Here is a 16,767-nt window from a genome sequence, read left to right on the forward strand (position 1 = left end):
TGGGTCAAATGGTATCTCCAATTCCAACTTTCTAAGGAATCGCCATATTGCTTTCCACAGTGGTTGTGTCACTTCACAGTCACACAAGCAGTGTATGAGAGTCCCGATCTCTCCACATCCCCCCCAGCATTTGTTACTTTCTGTCTCATTGAACCTTGCCATCAGTGCTGGGGCGAGATGGTATATATCATTGTTGTTTTGATTTACATCTCTCTGATGGCCAATGATTGTTGAGCATCTTTTCATGTATTAGCTGACCACCTGAATATCCTCCTTGGTGAAATGTCGTCTATTTATGTCTTCTGCCCATTTTTCAGTTGGATTGTTAAATCCTTTGGTGTTGAGGCGTTGGAGTTTTCCATCAATCTTAGAGATGAGACCCTTGCCAGATATGTAATTACAGCAAATATGAATTTGTGGCTGTCATTTTTGTCATGTGATTTTTCATTGTGTCGATTTCTTTGTTCCATATAATTTTCTATGCTGAGCTCATTTTGTTTATGAATCATGTTATCACTTCCTTCATTGCTATTGTTTTAGTATTTGCTGAATATTTATGCTGGTCCTCTTTTTTATTTTGATGTGAAGGTTTATAATTTTTCTTTGTTATCCTGTGATTTATAGTTTTCTTCCCAAGTTTAGAAGAGTCCGTTCTATCTTGTAGTTGTCTTGACTTCCCTACCATCTAGAAGTTCTGTAACGACACAGATTATTTTTTCCCTCTTTTTGGTTTGTAGTTGTCCTCATTTGTTGGTTGGTGTCTCTGGTTCCCTGTTTACCATCTTGTAGGCTTATTTACTTTGGATACTTCCAAAGCTGGGTTGGTTTCTGGGTTATATCATCATGTGTGTTAATGGTCAGTTGTTGTTGGTGTTTCATAGTGTTTTTAGTGACTGATTTTTCAGAAATAGATTGCCAACCCTTTCATCTCAGGTGGCCCTGGATGGATTTGAACTGTCATCTTTTTGGTTAATAGCTGAGCAATTTGTACCACCCAGGAATTCTTCTTCAAGTTTATGCACCTAGTAAATGGCCGAACTTGGATTTGAACCTAGATCTAGTTGTGTTTTTAGCCTTCAGTGGAGGAGGCTGCTTAGAAGAGCTGATTGTGTTTATGGAACACTTTATGCCCCAGTTTTCAAGTTATCTGGAAATGAAGACAGCTGTAAATTGGCAAATAGTCTGCCATATTTTGTAACAGGAATGGGGCAAAGTGGAAAGCAAAGCACTTTTGCTTCTTGAGATTTCTCATGACCCAGGGTAGCATTGCTAAACTATTTATTTATTTTTTGACAAAAGTTTTACATCTGGTATTTGTATAAGGAGCCCTGGTGGTGCAGTGGTTAAAGTGCTTGACTGCTAACCAGAAGGTCAGTTGTTCGAACCCACCAGCCACTCTTCAGGAGAAAGATGTGGCAGTCTGCTTCTGTAAAGATTACAGCCTTGGAAACCCTGTGAGATAGTTCTACTCTGTCCTCTTGGGTTGCTATGAGTTGGAATTAACTCGAAAAGTGGGTTGGTATTGGTATATACTAAATGTTGGAAACACAGTTTATCCTTTGTGGTAGGGAAAAATGAAGCAGTGATCGTAAACAGAGGAATTAGAATTAATTAGAACTCCCATTTCTTTTTTTTTTTTAATTTTTTGTTTTTGGTAGAAATATACACAGCCAAACCCACTCCCATTCCATAGTTTCTAGACATAAAGATCAGTGACATTGGTTACATTCTTCACATTGTGTCAACATTCTTATTTCTGTTCTAGTTGTTTCACTTCCATTAACTTAATCTCCCTGTCTCCCAGCCTTCTCATGTATGCTTTAAAATAGCTGTTGTACATGTGGTCTTAACATAGATAATTTATTTAAAAGACCGTAATACTCAAGGGTGACAATCTTTACTTTTTGAGCTAAATGGTTACTTGGTTTAAAGATAACTTCAGAGGGTATTTTAATTCAAGGTTTAGAGAGTAACTCAGGGCAGTAGTCTTGAAGACTCCTCCAGTCTCAGAATGTCCAGTAAGTGTGAATTCTTTAAGAATTTGAAGTTCTGTAGAATGGCCATTTCTAATGTTGGAGCAGAAGGCTGTAGTGGAGGAGGAAAGAGGGCAATTGCATTTCACCAACACCCTTTGGCTGCTAATCAAAAGGTTGACAGTTCAAACCCAACATCTGCTCCACAGGAGAAAAATGAAGCAGTCTGTTTCTGTAAAAATTGACAGCCTTGGAAACCCTATGGGGTAGTTCTACTCTGTCCTATAGGGTCCCGTGAGTCTGAATTGACTGGATGGTAGTCAGTTCGGTTTGGTAACACCCTCCACTGATTTCCCTTGGGCTATGTAATAAATCACCAGGCTAAAACCCCATTCATTGGAAAGGAAAGATTTTGTGTCAATATTGGGTCTCCTGATATCTAAGAATATCTTTTTTTAAAAAAAAAAAAACCACCAAACTCACTTCCATTAAGTCGGATCCAACTCATAGTGACCCCTTCTTGGGTTTCCGAGGTGGTATCACTACGGAAGTAGACTGCCCAACCTTCCTTCTGAGGAGTGGCTGGTGGGTTTGAACCATCGGCCTTCTGGTTAGCCTTGACCTTTTTTTTTTTTCCCTGACCAAAACAAATTCACATACTTTGCTGGATTTGAACACACGTGACTCCTGAGACTAAGAATGCAACTCTGTTTCTGTGAGCTTATGAGCTTGTGGTCCATCCAGCCCTCATTGATGCTTTGTGGAGCATTGGGATGGAACTGCTCTGCAAGGTTTGTACTCATTCTCTCTGAAACACACCTAATACCTTTTCTGCAGTTCCATTTTGTAGAGTTTTCTCCATTGCAACATGTTCTTCTGTTTGTGATCTTTTTAACATTAAATTCATTCCGTTGCTTCAGAAGGTTTTTCTTCTTCTTCTTCTTTCTTTCTTTCTGGAGTTATTCTTTTATTCTTCTGAGAAACTCTAGCCTCTAGATGTATTCAGATGCGGTATATGATCATTTGCATGATCTTTTGCAAGGAATTCTTGCATGAAGTAGATTTATAGCCTGAACCACAGGGTAGCAAACTATGGGCTAAAATCTTGTCCATCACTGTCACTTGTAAATAAAGTTTTATTGGAACATAGCCATGCTCGTTCGTTTACCTATTGTCTAAAGCCAAAAAAAACCAAACTCATTGCTGTTGCGTCAACTCATAGTGACCCCTTCTTGGATTTGGTGGTATCTCTATGCAAGTACAGGAGCTCTGGTAACATAGTGGCTAAGACACTTGCCTGCTAACCAGACGGCTGGCGGTTCAAACCCACCAGCCACTCCTCGGAAGGAAGGTTGGGCAATCCTACTTCCGTAGTGATACTGCCTCGGAAACCCAAGGAGGGGTCGCTATGAGTCGGGGCCGACTCGACGGCACATAACAACAACAACAACAACAACTATGCAAGTACATTACCCAACTTTCCTTCCAAGGAGTGGCTGGCTGATGGGTTTGAACTGCCAGCCTTCTGGTTACCAGTCAAATAGCTTAGGCACTATGCTGCCAGAGCTCCTACCTATTGTCTATGGCAGCTATAATGGCAGAGTTGAAGAATTGAGACAGAGACCTTATGGCCCACAAAGCCAAAAATATTTACTGTTTGGCAGTAAACAAAACAAACAAAACTTTTTTATGGAAAAAGTTTGCTGACCCCTGATCCACATCACTGGTTGTAAACCTTGGCTATAGTTAGAATGTCCTAGAGTGACATAGTGCCTAAGATATTTGACTGCTAACCAGAAGGCTGGCGGTTCAAACTCACCAGCCACTCCTTGGAAGGAAGATTGGACAATCTGTTTCCATAGTGATAATATACTGCCTTGGAAACCCAAGGAGGGGTTGGATCCAACTCGATGGCAGTGAGTGAGAGGCTTTTGACAAAACACTTTTGCCTGGGCCCCACCACAAGAGATTTTTATTTAATTGCTCTTGGGTGGATCAAGGCTGTTTTTTCTTTTTTCTTTTTTGAAAGCTCCCAGGTGCTTCCTCTGGTTGAGATCCAGTGGTCTAAGTTGACTGTTACTGCCCTTTCTAGCAGCATGAATATGACTTTGTTTGTTACCCTCGTTCCTAGGAATTACCTAGAGTCTATACCACAAGTCTATACCAAAAGTCTCCTTGGGTGGCTGGGAAAGAGTCTGCCTTATCTCTGGTGACAAAGCACTGACCCACCCTGAATTCTTGTCTTAGGTGTTGGGGAAGTTCTGCTTTATCAGTCATCAGTCTTGCCAACGTTCTTTCTGAGGCTATAAGCCCATCCCACAAAGACTCTTCCACTGGTTCTTTGTTAAAGGGTTTCTCATCTGCTATCTAGGTTAGGATAAGGACCACAGCTTGGATAGTCAGCTTTCGTTTCCCTTGACCCAGCATGTTGGAGCAGGTAGGAGAAAAATAGATCATGCTGCATTTTTCCTGCGTAATAACTGGCAACCTTGACTCTTGCACATGTGCTTACCATGAGATAATACCCTAGTCTGTCCTGGAAAGAGAGTTCCTGCTCAGAGTTTGATGCCATCTTGCATTGCTTCTATAGATTACCCCGAGTGGGCTTATTTGGTTCTTTTGAGCCTTTGCTTGTGGCACCTTAAAAAAGAAGTATCATTCCCTCCTTTGTTGGCCTTCATTCCTTGTATGTGTACCTTTGTCCCTGCTCTGATAATTAGTACCTGTTAGCTTGGAACCTGTCGGAGCTTGCTGTACTTTCTCCCAGAGTTCTCTCTGTGTCTTGAGCAATCCCCTACATCGCTGGTCCCTGAGGCGCACACCTGGTCCTGAGAGGCAGACTGCCAGAGAGGTCATCCTTGGAGAAGTACTGCTGGCCTTTTCAAGCAGGTCATCTCCAGGGTTGCCCTCAGGGCCCATAGCAAAGAAGAGGCATGTGTGTTAGAGAGTGGGAGAGAGGGAGACATATGCATGTGTTTCCTCCTTTCAATGACTGGTAAAATAGAAACCCAACATAAGTGCTGGGGTTTGCAGCATTTTGAGTGCTAAATAAATAGGTCAAGTTCACCTAGTCCATCATGGGCATTGGGGAGCTGGAGGGACATTCCTCCTTATATTGGAAAGTTTAGTCTAATGAAAAGATCTCTGGGAGTTGACACCCAGGAGCCTGAGTTCTGACAGGAGTCCCTCTGTGACTGATGGTATAGTGACTTCAAGTCATCACAAAACCCAGTCTTTTAATCCATAAAGCAGGAAAATAGAATTATTGCTCCTCTTTCACCAGGATTTTTCCTGTTTTATGAGACTAGATGAAATAAGTGTGAAAGACACCCTATAATAGCGAAGCATAATATTTTACATTGTCCAGCTAAGCTGTAACTTTACTGTTACCTCATCCAAACAACATGACATGCTTGAGCAGATTCCCTAGGCTATTTGGTAGTTCTGTTCACTGAACTCTTAAAGAGAGAACAAAGTTTCAGAGGTGAAAGTCTGCCCTCTGTCTTAAACCTAGAGATTGGAGACATGTCTTTACAAAGGAAGCAGTTTCTTTTTATAAATGTTGTGTAGTGTATGCTGTTGAAAATGGGGTCCAGAGCCTGAGCTATTCCTTAGATGCCACAAAGCGTTCTGTTAGGCTTACAGGCACATAGAAAGAATCAAAATTTGTATTTATAAATGGAATTATAATATTAAAAGTTATGCCATCATTCACACATATCCTTAGCAATTGAAGACCAAATGTAGTCACTGTCTTAGGTGCTTGAACCCTGTTCTGATTAGCTTGTGCTGCTCTAACAGAAATACCACAAATGGGATAGCTTTAACAAACAGGACTTTATTCTTACAATTTGGAAGCTTTAAGTCCAAGTTCAAAGTGCCAGGCTCTAGGGGCTGGGAGAAAGCCCCTCAACCTTGGGCTTCAGCTCTGCCTCCTGCTCTTGGCACATTGAAACTGGAGGCTTTTCTTCACTGAGCTGCTGGCTGCTGAAGCTGACAAACCCAAGGTCGATAAGTAACAAGGCTTGTTGTTACTGTTGTTGTTACGTGCCGTCGAGTCGGACCCAACTCATAGCGACCCCTCCTTGGGTTTCTGAGGCAGTATCACTACGGAAGTAGATTGCCCCAAATTCCTTCCGAGGCACACAGTCCCGATATTACCAAACCACATGGCAGGCCATTCACTGAAGTCCATTAAAAGTCCCAAGATCGGCAGAGCATGGCAGGCTGCTGAACAACGACTCGGCTACATGCAGGGTTCAAGCATGTGTAAGCTGGAGACCATTCCCAAAGCTGCTGCTTCTATACGGGAAACAGACCACATCCCTAAAGCAGCTACTCAGCTGCTTGGGGTAGATCCCACCATGGAGTTGATTGCCAGTCTCGTCATGGGGAATAACTACCACAAGCTGCCCAAGTCACTCAACAAAGCCCAGCCAAATTGACACACAAACTTAACTACCACAAACCCCCTCTCCATAAGTCCTGGAACTTTATAGTTTTGGGCACTGTTAGCAAAGGTAACATGAATGGTGTCAACATAAGTAAAACATATGCTTTCATTTAGGATGGTTTCATCTGTAAGTAATGGAAGAGAGTAAGACTTACTGGCCTGGACAATGAGGGATTCATTTTCACATAACAAAGGCCTCTCGAGGTGGGGTGGGTTTTCCCATTGGTGGGTTCATTGGCTTATCAGACTCCTCTTCCAGAACTGCAGTACATTCTGGGTCTCCTGAGGGAAAGGTGCACACTGGGCAACGTCAAGGTTATCTTAGTTAGGAAGGAGAAATGCGGGAAAGTTTGCTTTATAGATGACCACAGTATCCACTACACCTCCAGTGTGTATTTCAAATCTCTTTGCTAATGTTCCCTATGAAATTGCACAGACAGCAAAAGAGTTTTGTTGTAACAATTTCAGATAATTGTCATTGATGGTTAACATTACCATTGACATTGTTGAAATTTGGCATTGGGGTTACTTTCACCTCTTAATGGAAAAGAGCCATTTTCTTTTTCAACTACAACTTGACAGGTTTACACATATGCAAGTAACATGCAAGCCCTAGCCTTATTTGCGTATTAGTTACAAACCTTTATGCTTCTGTCTGGGCAACTTAAGTACCAGGAGTTTAGTGTGAAAGTTTGTTTCAGTGATTTCCTTCTTTTAGGGGAATTGTATGAGGTGTTCCTTTTGCTACTGATCTTAGTAAATGAAAGCATAGCATCAGGCAAGATGGAAGTTGTAGGATTAGGAAATAAGCATTCTGGTCTAAGAAAAAAAAAATCTATATTAAAAACCTTTTACAGCATGCCCTTGAGAGATCACAATTCTAAATATAAGGAAGTTTGAGATCACGTTGGCAAACATTTAGCTCCTCCAGATATTTCTTTTTAGAAGATTTTGTTGTTTGAAATTCTGACTAATGGGGGCTTAAGTAACTAAATGTTCATAAAACAGTTTTTAAAATAGGAGCTATCCAAACTGCTCAAATTAACTTTGGATTTGGTTCTAAATTGAGGCTGTTAAATAATTCTCCTATTTAAGAGGCTTGATGGCTTTGCGTATGAGACTCCTTTCCAATATAAAGTCAGGAAGTGATTTTGAATGTATTTCAAGTTGTTGGCACCTAAGTTATCGGAATGAAAGTCAGCCTTTGGTATGTGGATCAAAGAAGTAAAAGAAAGGAGGCGGGTGCTGCACATGGGTCTTCTGAGCAGGTGGGGTTTATTGATGAAAGCACCCAGGAGGCAGATCACCCCAGTGTGATGTGATTCCCAGATGAAGGAGAAGCCCTCCACCAGCTAAGACAGAGAACGTAGGCCAAGCCACTACTCTGCAAAAGCCAACGGCTGCAGAAACAGAAGGGAAAGGAGAGAGCAACGTCAAGAAAAAGCAAAGCAGAGAGACTAAAGGAATGGTAGAAATTAGGAACAACCACTGTTTTCTTGACGTTGGGAAAGGATTGCAGCAGCTCTTCTGAGCAGACAGAGATGTGTTAAATGTACTTAGCGTGTAAACAGCTCTCTGTGTTTGTTTCACCCCTAGCTTGTAGCTATTTATAATAACGGTGCTGTCTCTGTCAAGAGGGTTTCAGCCCTGGGCACTATACTGTGGTGTGCTTTAGCTAGACATCCATCAAAAACAAGCTGTTCGCATCAAGTTTGAGTACTGTAGTTCAGTTGGTGTGGAAAGAACAACTTCGGGGGGGGGGGGGGGAATAGGCCATTCTCAGGCCTGCCAGATATGGACACATTACTATCAAGTTGTCTTTTTCACTGTACAACATTTTAATTTTTTTCTTTCTGTATTTCAAAAATGGTTCATGTCAGACTAGATATGAAGAGCATAAAAAAAATAAAATCATTTGGATTGCAACCACTGAGAATAACCATGCCTCCCATTTTGTTGCCTGTCTAGTGACTGGTACGTGAGTGCATGTTAAAAGAAAGTAGAAATGGGTTCACACTGTATGTACTGGTCACATATTAAAATAAGTTTTCCATACCATAATCATACATTTTTTTTCCTTGTGTATATGTAGTTTTTAAACCTTGTAGTTATCCAGTAAAGAGCCCTGGTAGCATAACAGGTAAGCACTAGGTGATTCAAACCTACCAGCTGCTCTGCAGGAGAAAGACAGGGGAGTCTGCTTCCATAAAGATTGCAGCCTTGGAAACCCTGGAGGCAGTTCTACTAGTACTGTAGGGTCTCTGGGCATCAGAATCAACTCACTGGCACACAACAACAGCATTTGTACAATAGAAATAAACAGAATTTTGGTTTACCTATAGCCATATATTTTATTATGTGGAATCATATAGAAAGGCCTTGTACAAAAATCAACCATCAAGACAATTAGAGGTTGTGAAATGTTAACTGTTTAAGAACCAGTGCTAGTTTGTAAGTCTGAGACATAGAATTAATAATTTAATGTGGTGACTCTGAAGTTCCTGTCTATATGCATTTCTTTATTTTAAAGGATCATTTATAAAATCATATATTTTCCTTCTGTTTAGCTTTCTCTGGATATTCAACAAATACAAAGTACGACCCACACCAAATTAAAGCAGAAATTGCGAGTCGTCGGGATAGGGTGAGTAAAAATGTTTTCACGTTGAGAAGCGCATTGTGTATTTTTGTGTAACGTCACCTATCATTGTTCATTTAGTGGTGGTTAGTGTGCCTTACAGTTCATAGATTATCATTGCATTCTGGTTTAGTCTTCACTTTTTTTCTAATAAAAGGACAAAAGTTTCCTTTTAAAATCTTAGTTCATATAGCTGAAAATAAACCTCTGTTTCTCTGAGGGTTTAGAGGGGCCAGACTCAAACCTATTTGGGGAGATTGGTGATATCAGGGCTTGTTCTCAGAAGGCTGTGTTCTTTTTTTTTTTTTTTTTAATTTTAATCTTGATGAATGATACAAATCCAAACTCGCTCCACTTCCAAGTTTCTAGACATAATGATCAGTGACATTGGTTACATTCTTCACATTGTGTCAACAGTCTCGTTATTTCTGTTCTAGTTGTTTGGCTTCCATTTACTTACTCTGCCTGCCCCCCAAACTGCCTCATCTGTGCTTTAAAATAGCTGTTGACTCCTTGGTTGTATGTGTGTGTATGTATTTTAACACAATACTCAAGGGTGACAATCTTTACTCTTTAGGCTAAACTGTAACTTAGTTTAAAGGTGCTTTCAGGGCATAGTATCAATTTAAGGTTTAACCAGCTACTCAGGGACCCCTCCAGCCTCAGTAGGTCCAGTAACTCTGGATTCTTCAAGAATTTGAAGTCCTGGTGCACATTTTTCTCCCTTTTTATCAGGATTCATCTGTTATGTCCCTGCTCAGAACATTCAGCAGTGGTAGCCAGGCACTATCTACTTCTTCTCAAGGTGAAGGAGGCAGTGGTGCATGTAGACAATTAGTCCTGTAGTCCAGTTCCTCCTCTGATTCTTGGGTTTCCTTCTTTCTCTATTGTTCTAGACAAATAAAGCCCAATAATTGTATCTTACACTGCCTCTTGTGAACTTTAAGACCCAGACACTACTCACCGTACTGGAAGGTAGAACATAAACTTTAAGAAATATATTATGCTGATTGACTGGATTGTTTCACAAGACCATAGCCCTAAGACAGGGCTACATTCTTGTATTACCAGAATGCCAACCTTGACTTTCGTTCAGCAGCCTTAACATCTGACATTTCTCCCGTGGTTGACATTCCTTGAGAGATTGTTCCAGCAAAGGCATTTGACAAGAAGGGTTCTGGTGCTCTGCCTGAATTCTTTGTGTGTCACCTTGGTCCATTCCAGGTGTCTGGGAAAGGGGAAAGTTTGCACAGAAGACAACCTGGAAATGAAACCACTTTGTGCCCTAGTGTCTTATACCCAAACTAGGGTGTATCTTTTAATGCACTGGTTCTCAAATTTTAGTGCAGCTAGGAAGAACACATGAGGAGCTTTTCAAAAGTGTAAGTTCCCAGGCCCACTCTACTGAGTTAAAGTAGGCCCGGGTGTGTTTCAGAGTCAGTTTGAATAAATGCCCTAGGTGATTGAATTACAGGTGGTCAGAGACTATGCTTCTAGAAACAATGTTTAATATGTGATCTCTATGGGGTAGTAAAGGAGCTCTGGTAGTTTAGTGCCTAAGGCACTTGACTGCTAACCAGAAGGCTGACAGTTCAAACCCACCAGCCGCTCCTCGGAAGGAAGATGGGACAATCTACTTCCGTAGTGATACTGCCTCGGAAACCCAAGGAGGGGTCCCTGTGAGTTGGGTCCGACTCGACGGCACATAACAACAACAACAACATGGGTAGTAAGTAGAAGTAAAGATGAAAAAGTATTACAGAGTTTGCTAACTGTAATGTAGAAACCAATACCTTGGAAAAGAAACCAATTGTGAGTGCCCCACTTGAGTAGGAGCCTGGTAGTGATCCGGGATTTTCATACAGAAGCAAGCCATTTCTTCTAGATTGACTGTTTTATGTGCATGTGAGTGGAAGACTGTGGAGAAAACACGTGATCCAGAGAATTGCAAGTAAATCAAACTGAAATGACAATGTGCATATCTATAGAAATAGTTTTTCACAGCTTGTTTTTTGAAAAAAAAAAAAAGTATAATTTGTCTTTAGCTTTCCAGATTAAAACGAGAGCTGACCCAGATGAAGCAGGAACTGCAATACAAGGAAAAGGGAGTGGAGACCCTGCAAGAGTGAGTCGCCTGTGTCCACAGAAGGGAGAATTCTGTGATTTCATTTTGTGCTGACCTTGACCTGTTTGGTGGCTGTGTCCTAAAGCTTTGTGGGTGTTTTGCTTTTATGCTTTTGTATCTATGCTCATCATTTCCCAATCCTAAATATGAGAACCTCTTTTCCTTAAAGGTGCTCAGTTGTTTTAAATCCAGATACTGGGGAAACGAGACCCTTACTTCTGTATTTCTGACTATTCTATATAGCTGCATTGTCAACACACACGTGGCTATTTACATTTCTTCTCTTTTTTTTTTTTTTGGTGAATTTTATTCCCTCTCTTTTTTTTGTGATTAAAATTTCAATTCATTTCAGTTAAATAAAATATAAAACTTCATTCCCAAGTCTTAGTAGCTGTACCTGAGGTGTTCGGTTAGTGGCCCCATGTGATGAATGCAGGGATCTCAACCTTTGCACTATTGACATTTAGAGCTAGATAGCTCTGTGCTGTGGTGGGCTATCCTGTGCCTTGTAGGCTATTTAGAGATGCCAGTAGCAACCTCCCCTCGCTCCCCCAGCTTGTAACACAACCCAAAATGTCTGCAGAAATGGCCAAATAGCCACTGGGCTAGTGGCTACTGCAGTAGACAGCACAGATAATAGAACATTTACATCATCACACAAGGTTCTCTTGGACAGTGCTGGTCCATAGTTCTTCCTCCAGTTTACATATTTACGATGAGAATTTTATTCCTACTTAGAGTTGGAGGTTGCTAAAGGGATAAGGAGGCGGCATCTTCTGACCTCCTCTAACTTCATAAGAGGAAGACAGAATCACCATCAGCAGCCCAAGGCCTGTTCCTATGAGGCTAGACATGCTGCTACCCTCCAGGCCTCTTAACAGACTGACACCAGCCTTCCCTCCCGTAGCACCCACCACCTCTCTGATGGGTTCGATAATTCACTGCAGTGGCCATACAAAACTCAGAGATTATGGGGTTTATTAAGGAAGCAGTAGTCTATAATTCAAGTTCAGGAAAACACTCAGGATACAGTTCTTTTTTAAATTTTTTTTTTTAAAGAGCTTGTTTTACATTCAACGTCAAGCGTACATTTAGTTTCATTCCCCATTCACCATGTCCAACCCTAACCCAGTCTCCTCCCTTCCCTACCCTGCAACCTTCCCCCTGTGACCCTCATAATTATGCACTCCTGTTTGTCCTGCATTTCCTCAGTTTGAATGTTGGTCCTCTGGTGTCTCATGGTCTATTGCTCTAAGGGATGTATTACTATTGAGTGTGTGGGTGTGGCACCCTGGGTTGAGTGGTCTGCGTGTACATCTTGTTAACTACTGGGCTGAGAGCCCACCCCTGGGGGTGAGTTTTATTCCAGGTGCTGAATGTATTTCAGGGCCATAGTATTGGGAGTCTCACCAGATTTCATCTGACCAGTAATTCTGGTCATTGTTGAGTTTTTGGATTTTGTTCCATGTTTTCCCTCCCACTCTATCCAGGATCTCCAGATTTGATCCTTTCCTGAGTGGCTTGGCATTGGTAGCCGGGCACCATCCAGCTCTTCTGGTCTCGAGGGCCATTGTGTCCTCTGGCTGATTGCTTCTAAATGCCTTTTTTTTTTTTTGCATTCTTTTTCACTTCCCAACGCTAGGAGACCATTAGCTGCATCTTAGATGGCTGCTTGAAAGCTTTTAAGACCCCAGTCACTACTCACCAATGTAGGATGTGGAGCAATGCTTTTATGTATTTTGTTGTGCCAATTGAGTCTGGTGTACCCCAGTACTATGGTCCTGAGGTAGTAGATCTATTGGGTCTCTCTCCCATAGTGTCATGATGTCTGTGAGGGATTAATCTGTGTCTGTCTTCTATTGTTGCTGTAAGGACTGCAGGTATTTTGTATCACTGGTGTCTGTGCAAGATTAGCCTCACTGAGTCTATCTTTGGTCTAGAGTATACCTCTATTCACTGACCCCTATCTGATCATCTCAGGTGTTTGTGTTTATCTGTACAGCCTAGTGTTTGGTGTTAATGGCAATGTGGTATTGTGGACACATTGGTTGGTTTTAGCATCTGTCGTATATCTCTTATGTGCACAGTTTGGTGTCCTCTCATTTCCCAATGTTATCATGGTGGTCATATACAGAATACAGTTCTTCAGTCAGGACAGCCTCCCCTCTGCTGTGCCTTTTGACATGCCTCTCTGGCATTTGGCCTCTTGGCCTGGTCTCTGCCCCTGTGATCCAGGTAAGCCTACTGCTCTGTCTTGTGCCTCTTTGTTCCACTGCTGCCATCTCTCAGCTGGTAGTCAGAGAGATTCCTTTCTGCCTCTAGGAGAGCTCATTTTAAGCCTGGCAGAGTGGCAAAACTAGCCAATCCCAACATCAAAATTCTACACACCTGAGAGAGAGCAGACTTCCCAGGAGATTATTTTGTGCTGCTCCAGGTGGCTGACTTTAACAAGCAGCTTCACAATTGCTCATGGCCAAGTGGGAGTTACAAAGACTATGGCTACAAAAGCCATACTTTGTAATTTACTACACTGCAGGGGTGAATTACAATTCATGAGCTATGTGTACCTCAGCAAATGCAATGAACAGCAGTCATTTTACAAATGGTGATAGTATTGATCTGAAAGAATTATTTTTAAGAAAAAGTGTGGCATGCCTGCTGATTGAGAGTCATTCTGCCTTAGTTCAGAGACTTGCTTCACTTCCTGAACTTGGGCAATGCTTCACCCTTTTTGTCCCTGTTTTTCTCATCTATAAATGATGCAAAAAACCAAATCCATTGCCATTGAGTCAGTTATGACTCACAGAAACCCTGTCGGACAGAGTAGAACTGCTCCATAGGGTTTTCAAGGCTATAAATCTTTGTGAAAGCAGACTGCCTCGTCTTTCTCCCATAGAGCCACTGGTGGGTTCAAACTGCCAACCTTTCAATTAGCAGGTAAGTGCTTACCCATTGCAATACCAAGACTCCTGTAATTGGCGATAATCGTACTGAATTGTCCAGAGGGCAGCACCCGTGACTGGCACATGATAAGTCTTCAGTAAGTGGTAAGAGTCAATATTGTCACTATTAACAGTACAAGTGGGCAGATTTCTGCTCTTCTGTGTCCAGTGGACAGACTCAGTAACAGTGTATCAAATGTGGCAGCGCTATTGTACTTTCTAGGGAGGGAATGACTGAATGTGAGTGTTTGAAAAGCGTTATCTTGGGTCTGTAACTTTATTCCTCATAGGAGAGCAGCCTCCAGACGCTCAGAAGCCTGGTAGGATGTTTCCATGAGAGGTGTGGGAATGTCATCCTGCCTCCCTCCTGCTAGGTGGATGGATAAGAAATTAGGAAAAGCAAATCAGTTTAATTTGACAGTCATCAGAAGTCACTAGTCATGACTAGTTGAGGGTAAGGTTTATTTACTGATTTCACTTGCCCCCACTGTAGCATCCTCATTTGCAGGGAGAGGCAGGATTCCACAGGGTCTGTGGATCATGTTGCATTGTTGGGCGGTGCTGTTGAGTCTGCCCCAGACTCATGGTGAGCCCTGCACAACAGAAAGAAACTGCCCGACCCTGTGGCATCCCCGTGATCACTTGCAGATCAGGCCATTGTGATCCACGGGGTTTTCTTTGGTTGATTTTCAGAAGTAGATCACCAGGCCTTTCTTTCCAGTCTGTGTTAGTCTGGAAGCTCTGCTGAAACCTGTTCATTGTCATAACAACACGCAAGCCTCCACTGGCTGTGTGTGAGGTGTACTGGCTGGGAACCGAGCCTGAGTCTCCTGCATGAAAGGGGAAAGTTCTACCACTGAACCACCAGTGCCTTGCCTATAGTTCACACATAATTTTAGTGCCAGGCATCCCAGGAGCTGGAGGTTGCAGTTAATTGAATCCTTGCTCACAGAAGCTCTGAGGAAGGGGGAGATCAGGGCTCAGGGTGGCTTAGGAACAGTCTGAGGCTGTGCAGGACTGTGCCAAAGATGAGAGCCACGCCCTGTACTTTGCCCTTCTGGAGATGGCTTTTGTCACGGGCTCGTGGGCTCAGTGGCTGCTCCTTTGCTTAGGGTCCATCCTTCTGGCCCTCTGTGTTGTTATCCTCATATGAAGACAAAGGTGGTATTGCCAAGTCAGCTTCAGGCTGAGTGATTGAGAGAAGAAACTGCAGAGTGCTCAGATGACTCAGAAAGCCCCCTTCTCCTCAGCATGGTTAGGAAGGCATCCATCTCTTTCAGCTGCAGTAAGGTCGACGATAGGAAGGGCAGCCGCCCTGCTCCAGGGAAATGGAGCGGGAAGCAGAAGCCAGTGCAGGGTGAGTGTGAAGTTTACACTGGCAGCCAGAGTGGAGTATGGGTTGTGCTCCTGGCAAAGCAAGGGGCTAGTGCTCTTGGTCTTCTCTTGCTACTTTCATTAGCAAGATCCCACATTTGGGAGCAGTGACTGTCACCTTGGCCCCTGCCAAGGGGAGTATCCTGCAGCCTGGCAGAGCTCGTGGCGTGGCCTCCCCTGAGAGGGACATGGGGTAAGGTTCTGGACCTGGCCTTGGTCCTGAGGGACCCACACCCAGCAGGGCGCACCCAACAGGGCGCAGCGGTTTTCCAGACTGAGTGGCTGCCAGAGCCATTGGTTAAATCTGCACATTGCCTGGGCTCCATTGAATGTTGCGTTGTTTCTCCATTGAATGTTGCATTTTCACTGTGTGTGGTTAATTTACTCTGTTACACAACCGCACAGGAAGGAGAGAACTCACCGACAACACTGCTCTTCAAATTCTTTGTAAGTGAAAAATAGCGTTAGCCTTCCTTTGAGTTACATGGGCTGTGAGACTAAATTATTTTGCTGGGATCAAAGATTGGACTTTGACATTTGGATGTAATTGTGCCGGTTTACATTATTTATTGAGAATTTTTGAAAATAATTTTTAAGCATTGAAAATGTGATCACCCCACCCCACCTCTACCATCCATAAAATTCTGATTAGAAGCACAGATAACACTTGAGCTCTTGACCTCAGCGGACTTCTCTGATTTTATTATGAACATCAATTTAAAGGCAGAGGCCCTAGATTTGCCTCCAGAAATTTTTCTGCTGGTTTGCTTCCCAGAATATCCAGTGTATTCTTTCCCAGAGCACCTCACCAGGAGTTTGGCCGCTTATAACATTTTAAACTCAACTTGTTTATCTTGGTGAGCTTTCCTGGCTAACAAGGGATCCCTCATTCTGCTTGGGTCCAAGTGAGGAAAAAAGAACCTTTTGTATTTTTTTTTTTAATCTCTCTATATTATGAATTTTTGTAGAGGGGAGCTGGTCATGGACACATACTGTGGGTTATGATAGAAGTGTGTGTGTGTGTATAGCTAAATTAAAAAAAATTATTGTGTTAAGATATATGTATAATGAAAAGTTGCCATTTTAACCTTTTTTATTACATTTTTTCCCCATTTTAGCCATTTTTAAGCATATATAGTTCAGTGACATTAATTATTTTCACCGTGTTGTGTGACCATCACTATCCATTTCCAAAAGTTTTCCTTCCCCCCAAACAGAAACTGGGGCCCTTTCAGCAGTAATTCCCCACCTCCCTGCCCCCA

At 42.4% G+C, this 16,767-nt stretch overlaps 1 protein-coding gene across 1 annotated transcript in view; it reads left to right on the forward strand.

Moving 5' to 3' along the window:
• Positions 1-16,767, forward strand: part of WWC3 (WWC family member 3) — a 108,696-nt gene that overhangs the window by 6,521 nt on the left and 85,408 nt on the right. Inside the window, exons 3-4 of the mRNA XM_007951976.2 lie at positions 8,994-9,070; positions 11,110-11,189. Of these exons, the coding sequence (XP_007950167.1) occupies positions 8,994-9,070; positions 11,110-11,189 (157 nt within the window). The remainder of the gene's footprint in view (positions 1-8,993; positions 9,071-11,109; positions 11,190-16,767) is intronic.

The sequence above is a fragment of the Orycteropus afer genome, unplaced genomic scaffold (assembly GCF_000298275.1).
Source record: "Orycteropus afer afer isolate SDZICR_OR568_19922 unplaced genomic scaffold, OryAfe1.0 scaffold00323, whole genome shotgun sequence".
In the NCBI taxonomy this organism is placed as follows: Eukaryota; Metazoa; Chordata; class Mammalia; order Tubulidentata; family Orycteropodidae; genus Orycteropus; species Orycteropus afer.